Consider the following 18,129-nt stretch of genomic DNA (forward strand, 5'->3'; position numbering starts at 1 on the left):
TTTGTAAACTGATAACGTTTGCATTGGTCAGCGTTTGTGGGGGTTTGCAGTGCGTGTGTGCGTGCGTGTGCGCGTGTGTGCGTGTGTGTTTGTTAGTGTCTGCGTGTGTGCTTGAGTGGATGTATGAGCATGCTTAAAGGACAAGTCCATTCGAAAAATAACTTATTTTCAATAAAAGCAGAAAAATCAGACAAACCAATCAAAAAAAGTTTGAGCAAAATCTGATAAGTAATCCCAATAAACAGAACACCAAAAAGTAACCTCTTTTGGGAGTGTATTTTAAGTGATTTTAAAGTATAGTGCCTTTTGAACTAGATTTAAACGTTATCGACACGTGCCTTCATTTAAACAAAAAAGGTACTCCTGTTCACGTTTTCATCTAACCTAAAAACCACCAGTTTATCACGCGACTGGAGTAACGTGATTCCTCTTACCTCTGTAAATCAAGTGTTTATGACCAAATAACCACTTGACCAAGCAACGAGTTTTTTGTCAGTTAACCGATGGTGGCGATAAATAAGTAATTATTTGGTCTTGTAAGCACCTTTATTGATTGGTTTCACAGGTTATCCAAGGTTGATGGTAATAATCACGTTACTTACACCGGCTAATCGTCTTATTATTCTGTCCGTGAATCTCTGGTTATATTCAACTAGTAATTCTGAGGTGTCTTACACACCTCTTCAAAAGGTTTCAAAGTTACCATAAATTTCTTGGTTATGATGATCACGTGGCTCAAGCTGATTACTAATCTAAGCTGTGAAAACGTGATATGTAGGTGTGAAAATTAGTAATTATTAAGTGTTTTAAAACACCTTTTTAAATGGTAGTCAAAGTTGCCATAAGTTCCGCGGTGATGATCTCGTGACTCAAACGGATTATTGATCTAAGCTTGTCATACGTGACTTTTAGGAGTGAAAAATTAGTCATTATTAGGTGTCTTAAAACACCTATTTAAATGGTTTCAAAGTTACCATAACTTTCTTGGTGATGATCACGTAGTTAAAACTGATTACTAATCTAAGCTGTGAATCCGTGATATTTAGGTGTGAAAAATTAGTCATTATTAGGTGTATTAAAACACCTATTTAAATGGAAGTCAAAGTTGCCATAAGTTCCGCGGTGATGATCTCGTGACTCAAACGGATTATTAATCTAAGCTGGGCATACGTGACTTTTAGGTTTGAAAAATTAGTCATGATTAGGTGTCTTAAAACACCTATTTAAATCGTAGTCAAAGTTGCCAGCAGTTCCGCGGTGATGATCGCGTGACTCAAACGGAGTATTAATATAAGCTGGGTATTCCGTTTTTTCCATGTGTGAAAATGAGTTATTCTTGGGTGTCTTGATGGTTTCACAGTTACTATTTAAGTTCCGTGGTGATAATCCCGTGACTGTTGGCATATTTCTATGTTCACCAGTTGATAACTGACTGTTGGCATATTTTCATTGCACCAGTTGATAACTGGAGTGTGCACATTTCCAGTTGCACCAGTTGATGACTGAGCGTTGGCATATTTCGAGTTGACCCAGCTGACACCAATTAATTTGCATATTGAATATGGGGTGCGTGCAGATCTATGTTTTTTAAACAATTTATCTGAATTTACAGCATATTTCTTAATTACTGATGATTTAGTTATATGCAATTCATTTCGAAAATACTACAAATATAAATTACCAGTTATTAGGACATTTCGCTACTTCGTATAAATAGTTAGACATGAATAAGGGACACATTAACTGTGAACTAAAATAATTTCAATAAAGTACAAGTATACGAATTTTTTTCGATTAATTCAATTATGTAAGTCTACTTATTACCAATGCCCTTACATTGGAAATACAGACGAACCAGTATTGAAGTATTGTTGCTGTTCAACTGGTTGGAAGTTTTACCAAATGGTTCTAATGGCTCAGCTAGACCAGTTGAATTATAACTGGCCTGGATCAACTGGATCATTTAGCCCATTTCAATTTCCAGGGTTACCAGTTGGCATTAAAAATGGTTCATCAACTGGACCAGTTGCCACTAGCTTTCTCTTCTGGGATGTTTGCACCCCCCCCCCCCCCCCCCCGCACCCAACCCCCTCTAATCCCAAACTGCTTCCGGCGCGCCTGGACGTAATTATGGAAGATCCAAGACACGATGTTCAGAAACGGGATGAGAACGTCATTATTTTGGTTCATTTATTGTGTAACATTTGCGTAATTATTGGGTTGAACGCGGGTTACAGTAACATACTTCCTCTTCGACGTAAATTTCACGTGAATGAAGAACATGATTCATCTCAAGTCAGCCTCGTAATATTCACGTGAATTTCACACAGATATTTTGACTAAAACTATCATTAACGCTTCACGTGTTTCTGTGACGCGATAATTTCGTGTATGAAGATGTAATTTCATAACCAAACAAACACGGGAGTATTAGGTTTACAAACCATGGTCTCCAAGGTAGGGATAATCACGTTATTGTAACGGTGATATTGCAGTGACAATTGCGTGATTTAGTGTACGTGTGTATTAAGTTACCTAATGCAATAAACGTATTAACACATTTACGTAAATGTACGGTGTTTGAAGAACGTAACTCTACTCAAGTCGATACCTTGATATTGACGTGATTTTCACGTGATTTTGTTTATTGGGATGAGAAAGTTATGAATTTTGAAAAAGTATGTAAAACTATGGAACAATGAGAATCACAACACAAATTGCCAAGATGGTTATCAGTTTGTGACGTCATGTCCTCACTATTTATCAATTGCTCTATATGGTTTAATCCCATTAATATCCCTTTTTATTCTCAAAAACTTTGCTCAGGTTATATGATTTGTATCATATTGCGTGCATGACATTTCACAAAATCTTTTATGAACTTTGAAGAATTTATACTATTTTCTGAATATTGTATATTCATAATGATTGATTTTTATATAGTTTATCAAAATTCACATTTTTCATGATTTACCTGGAAAAATTACTCTATATTAATGCATCCACACAAAAACACATCACTATTAATCTAACTTAGATGCTGGTGTAAAGAAATAGGAAATTTGTATTATCAATATAAAGAAAATAATTAGTGCATAGTGAGGACATGACGTCACCGTGTCATGAGTGAGTTGCCAATTTGTCTAATGATTTTCAAAGTTTTTCATGGCATCAAAAATTCATAACTTTATTATTAGTTATCCGATTTTGCTCTGACTTTTTTTAATTGGTTAGTCTGATTTTTTGCTTCTATTGAAAGTAAGTTATTTTTGGAGTGGACTTGGGATTTAAAGACTGACAAACCTTTCTGGATCCGCATTCGTCCTCGTATAAATAAATCCATCCCTGATCAGCTTCATATGCTAGCGTGATCGACGTCGTCCATTGGTCAAGAGTACGATGACCTTGAGTTATCACACCAGTCACCAGATGTATTTCTGTAAGATCCACCTAAATTTCGAGAAAAAAAGATGGACAAACACACTGAAACAGAGAATATAATTATACACAAAGGGAAACTTGAAAATGTAAATGGATTAGGTTGAAATTTGATAATTGGGTAAGGTTTTAAGTTAGGATTAAGGAAATAATTGTACACCGGCCTCATTAATGGTTGGTCGGGGTTAAATGTTAGAATTCGATTGGTGTAGGAAATTAACCATGGGGTATCGACGCCCGGAGTATGTGCCGTATAACCTGATAAGAAACGAATATTTATGATGATGATGATGACGACGATGATGATGATAGTAATAATAATGATTATTAGGCTCATGCCTGTCAGACTCGATACTTCTGGCAGTCTGCGTATATCATTGGGATATAGAATGGCTGCTCTTACGGTGCTCTAGCATTTTCATGAATTAAATCCGGCCAGGTGTCCATTTACCACACCTGGGTCGAGTGTGGGAAAATTAAATTAATGTCTTGTCAAAGGACATTGGTGATGTTATAATGAATACAACCCCGTTCCTCGTGGTTCACAGTCCGGAGACTTATCCACTATACCACATCACACCTATAGAATAGTGTGCTCACCTGCAGAAAAGGCGTGGAGTCTGTATTAAGTGGTATCCAGCCACCACCGGTAACACTGTTCAATCTAGCTGTATGAGATGGGTCACTGGGTTCGCTGGTGTGCGCTGTCAGTGATTCGTCGCCAATGTCACCATTCTCCACCCCTAGCGGAATCCCCTTATCCAAGCACGTTCCGTCTCGCTTGTGTATGTCATCTGAAAATACATAATTCGATAAACTTAAAATCTTAAAAAGTTAAAAAAAATTGTTAGATAATCTTCCAATGGAATAGAGATCTTAAAAGGCTTATTTACGATAATACAGTTAATGAGCATCACGTTTAAGAATAATATTGCGTTTAGAATAACATTATCTTACGTATGTACAAGTATACTTCACGAAAGTCAGCACGTTTTATTTGTCAAACTTAATCATGCATTGGGAACATCTGAAGTGACACCATCTTGCTATTATGGCATGGTACAACACTGATTGTTCCAACGACAGTTTTTCCGCCTTAATTCCTACACACCTAATTCTTAACTTAACACTTTACAAACCTAACCCTAACCCCACCACGATACTTTTGATAATAAAAATATATATGTATGCACATTTTCCACTCCCTGGGGACCCTTTTACGTAATAAACTCATGAACATGATTCAGATATACAAAATAATGCATGGCCTAGATAAACTGGATCCAACACAATTCTTTGGCCATCCAACTGATGGTAGAACCCGTGGCCATCGATACAAGCTCGCTAAGAAGCAAGTCTACTCAAAGCTTAGACATGGCTCCTTTTCTCAGAGATGTATCAATGAATGGAACATCTCTTCTCTGTAGTTGTGGAGTGCACATCACTTAATAGCTTTAAATCCAATTTGTCGACATTTTGGTCGTCAAGAACAGATCGATTTGACCCCCAAAACGGTCTTTCGTTTGTCCATGTTCTTCAAGTGCTGTACAGCGCCACTTAACATGTGTCCCAATATGGATTATTCATCCTAATGTTAACGAGAGGCAAATAATGTCTTAACTTTAAAAGCCTACTGCCAAGGTATATAAGGTATAAAAAGTGTTACTGCACAGTTAACCCCTAGTATTAATAAAGAACTCGCACCCTGTTCATGGTCGACACCTAAATTATTGCCCGCGCCATTGAACAAAAGGAAGCTGCACAGTACATGATACACACTGAAGAGGAAAAGAAACAGCACCATCTAATCATCAGTGATGAACCACTTAAAAAAAGTACAGCCAGGCAGAAAGAACTTTTTAGATTGGTCAGCCTTAAAGATCAAGAACAACAACAACAACCGGACTAAAATATCGGATCACCCATGATGGCGATAGCATCTTACCCACGTGATCAGGTAGTGGTCCATAGCCTATGAGCTCTAATCGCATGCTGACAGTGCTGTTACTTGACTTGGGTCTTATACTAATGTACTTGGCCAGGATGTATGGAGTCAAAGATGTCGTCACGGATGTAGTATTATCGTAATTACCGGGAAAAACCTTAAAGGTAACCAAAAGAAACACCAATTATATCAGAGAATACTTCCTCTAAATTTTGCAACAATGGAAGTTCTTCTAAATCAAATAATAATAATGAATAATTCTTTGAATTATATTATTACAACGAAATGACAATTCCAGTTAGAAATTGCCAAGAAAGGTCTAATATGTTCAGTTACGGTTATATAAATTAAATAGTTACTACCCCCCCCCCCACACACACACACCAATACAAAAGGGGGAGAGAGTTAAACGCGGATGGCGAAGAAATCCGCATATAGTTACATACACACGGACGCATGCGCTCGGGACAAGGACATTTAGATGTACAGATAATAATTAAATTATTCACACCCCTTGTAATTTGACGGTGATTTTTTTCGTAACTCAAGAATGAAAGGGGGACTGGTTTAATTTGAGCATCTGTTGAATACTCTAAAATGTAAGCTTTTATTGGTCACATTATCAAGAAATATCGGGACGAATCAATCGTTCACATACTTAGGAAAATAAAGAAAATATGAATAATTTATATGATGATATTATAATAATGATTTAATTAACTGCATCTACTGATCGGTCGCCCATCGTAGTGATATTTCATTTAGTTTTACTGGCATCTTCTAATGGAATTATGAGAGAGTTACCATTTCAGTTCCTTCGTCCACGTCAGTATAGATCGTCAAATCAGTTTCCTCAACGCCATACGAGATCTTAAAAGAAGTCACCCACTTATCTGTTCCGCCCTGTGTGACGATAGCAGTGATCATGTGATACGCCCTTAGATGGATCTGGATATAGGGTTCCGTTTGATCGTTCAAGGCAGCCATCCATGACGTCATGGCATTGAGACGGGCCTCGTGACCACACGGTGACGTAGTCGCACATGATGACGTAGTGATATCGGCGTTTGAAATATCGCCGGACTCCATTCCTAGTGGACGTCCGGATGGAGCACATTTTAAGGCTGTAAGCATAACATTTTTTTTCTTTTCAGTTGAAATATAGGGTTGGATATATGGAATATGAGAGTAATTTTTGCTTTCCGTACCTTCACCGTATCCACCACAAACATGTATCCATCCACAAACACACAAAAGCAATACAAAGAAAGGGGAGATGTTGAAATGAGAAATGGAAGAAAGGGTCAACTAATTCAGTCCAGCATGAAATCTTTTCAAATATGGAACATTTGAATAAAGTTCTCAAACGAGAAGGTTTGAGCTACAACTAAGTTCATTACAATACTTATTATTTATGACGTCCGCTATTAGAATGGTAGCCAAACCCTTGAAAAGGTATTATCTAAAAGATTTATCTTCTTAAATAAAACAATTAATTGTGACTCAGATAATGTAACTGTTCATTTCCGAAACTCAAGAATCCTCGATCTTTATACTTTTGTCTTCTCTTATTAGAAAATATGAAATTACGAACATGTGCTTTTTAAATTTCTTGTTTTTAAATACGTTTTGAATACTCAACTCACATGTGCAGCACTTTACAGCGATGTGATATATGATACTCGTGTTTCGAAGCCTGAGTGTAGAGTACCAGCATTCCGTGAATGTGGTGTAGTGAAGCGGGCAATGGATTTCTCCAATCTCCACCAAAGCTTCCGTAGTTGGGAACATGTCACCACTCATCGTAGCAATGGCGCCACCGAAGCCCAAATCTTGACAAACCATGTGAGACATGGACATTGACCACGAGTGGCTCATGTACGCTATCGTATATGGATCATAATTGTTGCGAAACCCCACTCGTCCTTCACCGCTATGGTTGCCTCCGTGTAGACTCACACTCAACAGGTAACGGTCTAGAACATTGAAAAAAGACAGTCACGTGAGAATATGATGAGAGATAAGTAGACAGACGTACTTGAAGGACAGTGAATGTCCCCTTTTAAAGGGATAACACTATGAACATGACAGACAAAGAAAGCGGACAAAATATACAGTTCCTCAGGTAGACAAAGGAACATCCCTTCACTGCTATCATGTAAAAAGGTGAATATGCATGTTTAATTTTTTTTTTTTTTTTTTTTTTTTGTTATTTATTTATTTATTTATTTTTTATTTTTTTTTTTTGGGGGGGGGGGGAGGGGGCGTGCTCCCTTTGTGTGCCGTTAACAAAGAAAGACAAGAAATGTAAAGAAAAAGATTCCAATGATGTACTGAGTCAGTACATCATTGGAATCTTTTTCTTTACATTTCTTGTCTTCAGTACATCATTGGAATCTTTTTCTTTACATTTCTTGTCTTCAGTACATCATTGGAATCTTTTTCTTTACATTTCTTGTCTTTCTTTGTTAACGGCACACAAAGGGAGCACGCCCCCTCCCCCCCCCAAAAAAAAATAAAAAATAAATAAATAAATAAATAAAGAATGATAAAAAAAAAATAAAAAAAAAAATAAATAAAATAACAAAAAATAAAAAAATAAAAAAATAATAATAATAATTAAACAAAATACTACAGTTACTTTTGGGTTCACGGGTCAGAGAATGAAATAAAAGAAATAAGATAACTCACTTCTGTGACACCTCGACCCTGAAAATCCGTCTGCACATGAACAAGAAGACTCCCCCGATAAGGGTACACACGTTCCGTTGTTTTCACAAGGGCTGGGGTTGCAAACTGTATCACCTTTAGCGTTGGTAATAGAAAAGAAATACAATTCATTATCATACAAATCACTTTCAATGTTTGAAAGGTACATCAACATTCGATGCTGTTTGCTTTTCTGGCAATGGACGAGCAAGACCTATTTTATATAACGTTAGATTTTTCTTTGTTGAAAGCATTTTGGCCGTGTTGTCCTTTTTCTGAATGTCATAATATAGACAGTTAGTTTTAACTTTTGACCAATTATCACCTGGCAAGTCCTTTTAGTGTATTGTGTATATAATGATAATAGCAATTATGATAATAATAATGATAATAATAAACATTATATTACATTAATAAGGCGCCTTTTCATTAATACGATGCGCATAAACAAGAAATAATTATAAACAAGCAAAAAGAGAAAACATTATCATAGGAAGCTGACATGAATTACTATAGTCTATTAAAATCTACACGTGATATACTACACTCATACCCTACACAAGTATTATATTCTATGAATGATGCCATAGCGTGACGTTTAGTGGCTATTTTTGTTGTGGCATTCATAATTATCGACCTTTAATAACGAATTCATTTATTCTGTAAGAAATTAATCACTGATGGTTTTGACCTTGTTTGCTTGAATTCCCTAAGAAACAATAGAACAAAAAGCTGGTTACAGTGTGTCGGTAAATGCGTCATGAGAAATGCGGTAATGAGAATCAATAAAATGCCATGACAACTGTTGTGTCTCCGTCCATTGCTCATCCCCTCTTTCTTTTTTTCTATCTCTCTTTTTTATGTCATTAATCTGTCTTTCACGCCCTCTCTCTCCTTTCTCTTTTGTTCTTATCTTTCTCTTCCTTTAAATTATTATTGTTGTAATTTTACGGGGGGGGGGCACATTTAAACCCGAAGCCATGGCAACAATATCATTTCCATTAACATCATATGGTAGAACAGAATACTTTAACAACTGCGGTTGTCATTTTTTATGATAAGAATAATATTTTAGGAGTTTATACTTGTTGTAACACGTATAGTCGATTCTTGATAACCTGCTTGCGTTGTCGACAGCGCCCCCGACGTAGAGGTGGTCGTTGATACGTCTGTCGTTGTTGATTCTAGTGAATAAGGAATGTTTTATGGTTTTTATCAGTGTGTACTATATTTATACTATGTTAGAGGAAACAAATAATTTGATTATTAGTAATCTCGGGTCTCTCCTGATATTTTCTTTCGTAAAAAAACATATCGGGATGTGAATGTTTCAGTGGTTTTCCTCTCATTCTTTGCCAAGAATGCGAATGATTCTCAACATATTTGGTTCTCCTATACATCGACCACTGGCTGTCAGACTCCCCACAACTATAGGACATATTGAATACTTCTTATCAACAACATATTGTTATTTCATAAATAATTATGCTATATAGAAGAGACTGTACGATGTTGAATTTTTGGACAGAGCCCTTTAATACGTTGAGGAAGTCTCTTGTTTGTTATAATTCCCCAAATGCTTAGGAGTTTTGATAGATGGGGAATTGAAAAGGTCTAAACAAATCGAAGGCGTAAGTAAATATACCCAGAAAAACATTGGCATGATAAAGAGAGCATAGAGTTGTTTGCCTAAACAATCCTTAAAGTTACTTTATAACAGTCTAGTGTTGCCACGATTTCATTACTGCTCTGTTGTTTGGTCGAACAGATTTCCTTCCCATACAACTTAGCTGCTAACAATTTAAAAGAGGGCCTCAAGAATAATATTGAACAAGACATATGACACACCGTCGGCTGATTTGTTCACAAGTCTTAAATGGATGACACTAGACAAACGGTTTGAGTTAAGTCGCGTTATGATGATATATAAATGCGTTCATAACTTAGCACCTTCTTACCTTCAGGTAGGCTTAATCAATCCTAATGATGTACATGAGCATCACACGAGGCTTATAATAGACAGTGGATGTTTACGTGTGCCCATATTTCACACTGATTGTTTCAAGTTTAGCCCAATTGATTCTTCTATATTTTAATGGAATAAACTAGATAATCCGATGAGAACGGCTTCCTCTCTCAATTCAGGCTGTTTTAAAATAATTTTTTTCATTTTTTGATAACTCTGCCGAACATACGCTATGTGCATATTATTTAATATTAGCATGATTTATTCACATAATTGCGACTTCCTCAATATTTTCCTGTTGGCATTGTAGCTGAACTACGTTACTGATATATGATTATTTTGCAAACGAGTATTTGTTTGTGCCACGTCTATTACTATTGTGTTATATCTTTCTAAATGTAATATGAAATTATATTTTAACTGTTCTGTATAAACCTTATGCTTCTTTATGTCAATATTTTTTTTTTTTGGTCCTCCAAATTTTAAAATGTGCACCCCCCTTGGGTGCCATTCATGTTTTAACATGAATTTGTTCTCAAGGGGGGGGGGGCGGGCCCCCAGGTCCCCTGGATCTGCCACTAGTTGACGGCTTGTCTATTTTGAGACAGTCTCCTGAGGGGTATTTCACAAAGATTCTCAGCCGAACTTAAAGAGAAGGTTGAGTTCTGGGAAGAGGTGAAAAATAATCTGTGAGTATTACTCATTCTTATTATGCAAGTGTGGAAGAAAATCAGTTAAGACATGTTCCCTGAAAAGCATGGCTCTTCAAATGCCTTCATATTCTAACTATGCATGTAACATCGTAAAAATCGGGGGCCGGCTTTTTACGCCACGTGTTCGTGTAGTCCCATATACATCTTTCTGTGCAAGTGTTTGTAACTTTACCAAGACTTGGCCACATTTCTTGTCATTTTGATGATTCCAGAACCTTGCAATACACACAAATTCTAATATGCTAGATGATCAACCTTTTCTGGTCGGTTCCACACCGTTTCTTTCACAATGCAATCGCATGACCAGAACTCAACTTCATCTTTAACTCTAAGTTGGACTTCAATTATGGAGAGCCATTTGTAGCCTTAAAATAAAATATATTCAAAAGCAAAAATTCAAGTATTTTAGACTTTTATAAAGTCCACATTAAGAACATGAAATCTCCTTGATGATAGAAAATAAGAAAAGATTTGAAATTAACATTTTATGCCTTTTAAAATAACTTTTTTTTTTAAAGTCATAGATGCTAACGGCTTTCCATAATTATTAAGTCCAACTTAGAGATAAATTTAACTTAGGATCTTTGTGAAACACCCCCTGGTCTACTTTAAATAATTGTCAATTGCGGCATTAAGTGACTCACCTGCCAATGCACACACACAATGGCGTGCTATACCTTTTATGGACAGGGTAAACGTATCCATTGGTTTAATTTCAGTTATGAGTTTATCTCCGTTCATATTGATGATGGGACGGCACGGGTTACTCTCCTTTTGTAAAACACCACCAGCCTTCCAGTATCCGAATACGTCATCTGTGATTCAAGATTCAAGATTCAAGATTCAAGATTTATTTATTTATTTCCACTTGCATAAAAAAAAACATTTCATTCAGGAACAGTAGCAACAAGTTCATCGTCAACTAGCATAAATACATTAACAATGAAACAGTTACTTTAACAAATGTGGAAAAGAGGTGATCTGTAAAAAAGCACAGCTTGTTAAAACACAGATCACCTTTACAGCAGGGATATGTGAGTTTACATATCCCTGTTTACAGGAACAACATTTTTTTTAAGGAACAATACTAATCTAGTTACCTATACTGACTATAAATGAATATCAGATCTACCACTAATTTACAGAATATGGTAGACTAAAAAATAAAACAGAATAATGATAATGAAATAGTAAAGAAATAGGGAAAGGAGGATAATGTACAACACGGGGTGGGGGAGTGGGGGGGATAATGCTAATCCAGTTACCTGTATTGAATATTAATAAATTAAGTCGGAAGAAAACGAAAATAGCACCTATGAAAGATAAATTTCTGAAGACTTTATTTCCATTTTTAAAAAATCTTTAATAGAGGTCGTTACCCGTCTGTAGGTGATAATTCGTCTATTTGGAGGATGTTACTTTAACCCAGAGCTAACGCCCTTCTGGCTCAAAACAGATGGTATTTCAATACATTGCAAAGATTATACAAAAGTGGGGGTTTGGTATCAATGTGACACAATTCCAGTTAAATTATCTTCCTTCACACCATGACTTTTTAAGCATCATCAAAAAGTAAACATGTTTGATAGATGTAGAGTGAAAGACATAAATACTAGATAGATTGATACATATCTTGATATATAGATAGAAATATGGATGGATGGGTCGATATGTAAAGAACGAAATGAATGAGGGATAGGTAGATAGATAATTAAATAGATGGATATATAAGTAGATAGATAGATAGATGAACAGATAGATAAGTACAATTTGTTTAAAGAAATAGCATGACGTCATCGTCTGTGAGCTCACCGGATAAAAAGCATGTGTGTACACATTGGTAGAATATGAACAGGCCTCCGATGGCAACAAATAGGAACTGCCTTGATACCTGTCAAAAAAAAATCACAACGAATTTGAAACGTGGAGCAGAATTTAAATAGATTTCCATTACCTCCAAATCGAAACAAATAATTATTATTATATCCTGCATCAAAAAATTGTTGGCTTTTGATTGGTTGAGAGCTCGTCACATGACCAGAAATATTTGACCTATTTTTAGAAAGTACTATACGAGAGTACTATTTTGGTTAACTATTTGGGAGTTGAAGAAAAAAATGTGAATTTTTTTTTTTTGATATGATTTTTTTTTTTTAAATCTTAATTTAATGAAAACATTATATTTTAAATCTTTTTAGATACAAATTGACACTTTTTTGTTCTAAATTTTTTTTCCCCAAAATTGTATTTTTATTTTATTTTTTTAAAATAAATTTTTGATGCAGGATATAAAACAAATATACCATGCCTTCTATCCGAGGTACTGGTTAAACTATGGGCCTCGGACCTCGGTGACTCAAAAAGTACCATTTGCTTCGGGCTGCGCCCCTCAGCAAATAGTACTATTGGAGTCACCTCTTGCGCATAGTTTTAACCAGAACCTCTCAAGGCAGAGTATATTTGTATACTAGAGAGATTTTTTCTTTATGACGCATGTTTAGTAAAAAGAAAGTCAACCTTGATACAATTTAGCCCACTACCCACTACCCACTACACAGTGCGCATACAAAAATGTACCCCACTTTTGGTAGCTCCTAATTAAAAAGTCATTATCAATATGATGTTTGAAATAGATTTCATGATTAAGAGTAACTTCTTTTCTTTCCAATGATACCCTATTTATAATATTTCCTCCACGGGTGAATGAGCACTAAGGTCTTTAAAAGGTGTTGTCAAAATCGCCTTGTACCAAGCATGGGCAGAAGGAACAAATGTGGGTCAGGTCATATATAAAAAAAATTAAAAAAATCATGTCTCGTGCTTCATGCTTCATTGTTTAAAATGATTAAATGTAGCTAGGCTTTCACAGAACCTTGTTTCAATTCACAGAATAACCTTTAATTATTTTGAACAGCCTAATAACTTCTTGTCTCATGATATCTAAATTCTCTCTGCTCACTTTCATTTCACACGCATAAGGAGCACATAAGGTGTTTATCTCGAATAGCGAATGAAAACTCAAATGCAGAATGCAGACACATGAGGATTAATGTCAAAAAATTGAGAGTAGATTTTCATTAAAACGCATAACGTGCCAAATACACTATATCCATTGTGTATCACTCAATGAGAAGATTTTCTTATGCAATGGGTGCGAATGAAGTCAAGATTTTCATCATCATAACGAAGATAATATCATAAATTTTACTTGCAATAAGCATTTCCTAGAGTTTGAGTTGATATTAGCACCTTTTTTTCAACTGCCTAATAGTGAATGTAAATAAATTAGCAACAATGGCTTTTGAACCACATTAATTGCTTCAGCCCAAATTTGGTACAAGAGGAATTTGACAATACTTTTTTAAAAGCCTGCTGCTCAGTAATCCTTGGTTGCACAATTATATTAGGATATTAGTTCGTCTTTACAATGCAATCTGAATTCAAGGTCACAATCGTAGTGGCGTCAGACCAGTAGTGCGATCGTATTCAACTAAAGGTCGATTTGGCTTTTACTCTGATTAGAAGAGTTAATGGCATTAAACAAAATTGTTAATTAGAAGCTACTAAAGTTGGGTACGCTTTTTTCGCTACGCACTGTACGTTCTGAAAACGATTCGATTTTGGAAGAATTTGGAATAGCATTTGATAATAGCATTTAATTATATAAAATCTTAATGACGGAAGATCAATGTAGTAATACAAAATATAAAAATCTAGATTTCAATGGATTTCGAGATTCCTCGAAGGAGGAAAAGCTGAATCGGCTCAGAATCGTAGTGGCGTCAGACCAGTAGTGAGACCGTTTACGACTAAAGGCCGATTTGGCTTTTACTTTGACTAGAAGAGTTAATGGCACTAAACAAAACTGTTTGTCACTGTTCTATTAAGAACCGGAGAGGAGAAGCTGATCTTTGTGTAGATTTTCATTTGTAATATAATTATTATTTGTTCAGAAATCATAAATTGTCAATACATTATGTTTTTTTATATACAGGAGCAATGTGGGAGAAAGGATGTAAGTTCAATATAATTCGTATTGCACGTTTCTGAAGAATTAAAATTCGATTTAAATAAGTTTTAGTACAATCTCCCTTTATACACTATATTACAGTAACTAAGATTATTATTATATTATTATAACTAAGTATTTTGCAGATTAAGAAGAACTTTAAAAGGTACAATTTTTTTAATTCTGTTCATTGCACCAATATCTTTAAATATTTGACATAATACATGATGTTCATGTTCTTTCCCAGTCAATTTGCAGTCAATTTTTACTCCTAAAAAGGTGGTAGTATTTACTACCGATATATTTTGTTGGTTGATACTTATTTCCATACAGGATGTATTAATATTTTAGTTTTTCGGCTGAAATAACACACCGCACGTTTTTGTGCATTCAATTTTAATTTATTTGCTTTAAACCGTCAATTCTTTAAGTTCCGGATTAATAGCAGTACATAATGTATCAGTATTTATATCAGACAAAATAAACTTGTATCGTCTGCAAAAATGATCAACTGTAAAATATCACTTACGAATTAAATATCATTAAAGGGATCCGGTAACTGTGTCTCAGATTCTGAAACAAAATTCTGGATGTAGCTCATGCTGCAATTATTACTATAAACCATTAGGTCAGTCAGGAACCCCAAGACTTTTACAAGCCGATCGCCTGTCTGATTATCAAGATATTTATGATAATTGTAATTGATAACACGCAGGGCCGTGCATGTCAGAATTAACATTGTTAAACGATGCCTTTAACAAACAACAAAAACAATAACGGACTCAATACTGATCCCTGAGGGACACCAAATAGGTTTTGTGTAGTTTCAGAAGATCCATCATTTGAATAACTGGAAAACCACTTAAGTACAGTACCCCCAATGCAATTTCTGTAATAATAGTTGATGACGTATACAATCAAATGCCTTGGTAAGGTCTTAAAATATACCAAAGACAACTTTTTTGTTAATCTTCAAACGCTTTAGCAAACATCTACACGCATCAAACGAACACACACCCTCACCTCCTCAAAATTCAATTAAATATTTAAACGGGCATGCATTTACACATAACATATACCGATTTTAGTTTTCGAACAGTTACCGGTATGTGTTTTCTTATCTGCTTAGATATATCAAATAATCTAAGGGGAGAAAATGCTTTTTAATATGTAATCTTATTCAAAGTTGCTTAATGTCAAAGATTTTATGTCTTTAAGAAAGTGAACTGAAGCAATGCATGGTAGACCAAACTGAGAAAAAAATATAGTACTGATTAAGATTCTTACCATTGTCACCACGGTTTGTAGATGCTGATTCGAACTGACGGAATCTGGCGGGCGTGTGCAAGATGAATTGTTGATCATGTCACCAAACGGAGTATACACTTGCTCTGGTTGCTATAACAACATCATGATGGCTTACGCAATTAAGCGTAAAGGATGATCGTGCCATTATCGCTGATTAATAAACTTAATAATTTAGGCCAAGAGCATTAGGGCAAAATAGGATTAAACCTGGACATTTTCCAAAACAAGCTGATTTTTTCAGGATAGCTCCAGGAATATGTCTAGACTAACATACTAAAAGTCCTCGTATATCCTCCTTGAGCGTTTTCCGCAATCCAAGATGGCGTCCAAAATGGCCGCCATTTCCTGAATTTCTTATAGCTTTGCAACTAGATAACCCAAATACAAAATTTAAATTATAAATATATGTTTATTTAGCATATGAAATACATATCATTACAAATAAACCTTTCATTAAATACTTCTTATACATAAAGTATACACACCCACACACCCACCCACACACAACTATGGCTGCTTCCATCATCCTCAATAACATCAGACTGACAGTGTGCAACCGTGAAGAGTACTCAACATTCGATGGAACTGAAAATGGCTAAGATTATGGTGGCCCTGAAGGGACATCGCGAATAGACTCAATCGTGAAAAATATGCGATAAAATTCACGATATCGTCAATTTTATCGCATATTTTTCACGAAGAAATTCACGAAATTGACGATATCGTGAACTTTATCGTAAACTTTTCACGATGAAATTGACGATATCGTGAATTTTATCGTGAAAAGTTCACGATATAAAGTTCACGATATCGTCAATTTTATCGTGTACTCTATCGTGTACTCTATCGTGTACTCTCCTGACGGGCGCTTCGTAAACAAAACCAGCCCTAGCTGGGGGAGACAGAGAGAAGGAAAAAAGGGAAAGGGAAAGAGAAGATAAAAGGAAAGAAAGAATAATAAGAAGAAAAGAGGGAAACGGGGGGGGCGAAGGACTCTTGCCCCCCCCCCCTCCCCCCCCCCCCCCCCCAAAAAATAAATCAGAGAGAGAGAGAGAAGGGAAAGGGAAAGGGATAGAGAAGATAAAAGGAAAGAAAGAAGAGGAAGAAGAAGAAAAGAGGGAAACTGGGGCAAAGGGCTTTTGCCTCATCCCCCGCCCCCCGCCAAAAAATAAATAAGAGAGAGAGAGAGAGAGAGGAGGAAAGGGAAAGAGAAGAAAGAAAGAGAAAAACGAAAAAAAAGGGGAGGTAAGAGCCTTTCGCCCTTCCCCCGTTTCCCTCTTTCCGTCTTCTTCTTCTTTCTTTCCTTTTATATTTTCTTTCCCTTTCCCTTTCCCTTCTCTCTATCTCTCTCTCTCTCTCTCCTATTTATTTGTTGGCGCGGGAGGGGGGAGAAGACAAGAACCCCTCTTTTCTTCTTATTCTTCTTCCTTTCCTTTTTTATTCTCTTTCCCTTTCCCTTCTCTCTCTCTCTCTTATTTATTTTTTGGGCGGGGGGATGCAAGAGCCCTTCGCCCCCGTTTCCCTCTTTTCTTCTTCTTCTTCCTCTTCTTTCTTTCCTTTTATCTTCTCTTTCCCTTTCCCTTTCCCTTCTCTCTCTATCTCTTATTTATTTTTTTGGCGGGGGGTGGGGAGGGAGGAGGCAAGAGCCCTTCGCCCTTCCCCCGTTTCCCTCTTTCCTTCTTATTCCTCTTCTTTCTTTCCTTTTATATTTTCTTTCCCTTTCCCTTCTCTCTCTATCTCTTATTTATTTTTTTGGCGGGGGGTGGGGAGGGAGGAGGCAAGAGCCCTTCGCCCCCCCCCCGTTTCCCTCTTTTCTTCTTATTATTCTTTCTTTCCTTTTATCTTCTCTTTCCCTTTCCCTTTTTCCTTCTCTCTGTCTCCCCCAGCTAGGGCTGGTTTTGTTTACGAAGCGCCCGTCAGGAGAGTACACGATAGAGTACACGATAGAATACACGATAAAATTGACGATATCGTGAACTTTATATCGTGAACTTTTCACGATAAAATTCACGATATCGTCAATTTCATCGTGAAAAGTTCA

General features: G+C 36.0%; 2 protein-coding genes across 2 annotated transcripts; both read right to left on the reverse strand.

Moving 5' to 3' along the window:
* Positions 1-4,002: 4,002 nt before the first annotated feature.
* On the reverse strand, positions 4,003-6,563 carry LOC115923204 (EGF-like repeat and discoidin I-like domain-containing protein 3). The gene is made up of 3 exons (XM_030983563.1): positions 6,188-6,563; positions 5,384-5,540; positions 4,003-4,232 (listed from the first exon to the last, which is right to left on the reverse strand). The coding sequence occupies exons 1-3, from the start codon at positions 6,515-6,517 to the stop codon at positions 4,003-4,005; spliced, it is 717 nt and encodes a 238-aa protein (XP_030839423.1). The 5' UTR covers positions 6,518-6,563.
* A 133-nt stretch (positions 6,564-6,696) lies between these two features.
* Positions 6,697-11,476, reverse strand: LOC105442025. The gene is made up of 5 exons (XM_030983564.1): positions 11,449-11,476; positions 9,178-9,276; positions 8,075-8,188; positions 7,030-7,359; positions 6,697-6,713 (listed from the first exon to the last, which is right to left on the reverse strand). Exons 1-5 carry the CDS (start codon positions 11,474-11,476, stop codon positions 6,697-6,699), a joined length of 588 nt encoding a protein of 195 aa, XP_030839424.1.
* Positions 11,477-18,129: the final 6,653 nt, after the last annotated feature.

Source organism: Strongylocentrotus purpuratus, unplaced genomic scaffold, assembly GCF_000002235.5.
Source record: "Strongylocentrotus purpuratus isolate Spur 01 unplaced genomic scaffold, Spur_5.0 spur5_scaffold_13, whole genome shotgun sequence".
Classification (NCBI taxonomy): Eukaryota; Metazoa; Echinodermata; class Echinoidea; order Camarodonta; family Strongylocentrotidae; genus Strongylocentrotus; species Strongylocentrotus purpuratus.

Bases quoted from the DNA above. Each gene is read 5' to 3' on its own strand.
- LOC115923204 (XM_030983563.1), bottom strand. From the start codon at position 6,517: ATGCTTACAGCCTTAAAATGTGCTCCATCCGGACGTCCACTAGGAATG. The intron at 5,541-6,187 runs GTAACTCTCTCA...GTTACCTTTAAG, and splicing joins TGGACGAAGGAACTGAAATG to GTTTTTCCCGGTAATTACGA. The intron at 4,233-5,383 runs GTAAGATGCTAT...ATGTATTTTCAG, and splicing joins ACCACTACCTGATCACGTGG to ATGACATACACAAGCGAGAC.
- LOC105442025 (XM_030983564.1), bottom strand. From the start codon at position 11,476: ATGGATACGTTTACCCTGTCCATAAAAG. The intron at 8,189-9,177 runs GTATAAACTCCT...CCAACGCTAAAG, and splicing joins GACTATACGTGTTACAACAA to GTGATACAGTTTGCAACCCC. The intron at 7,360-8,074 runs GTGAGTTATCTT...TCAATGTTCTAG, and splicing joins AGGGTCGAGGTGTCACAGAA to ACCGTTACCTGTTGAGTGTG.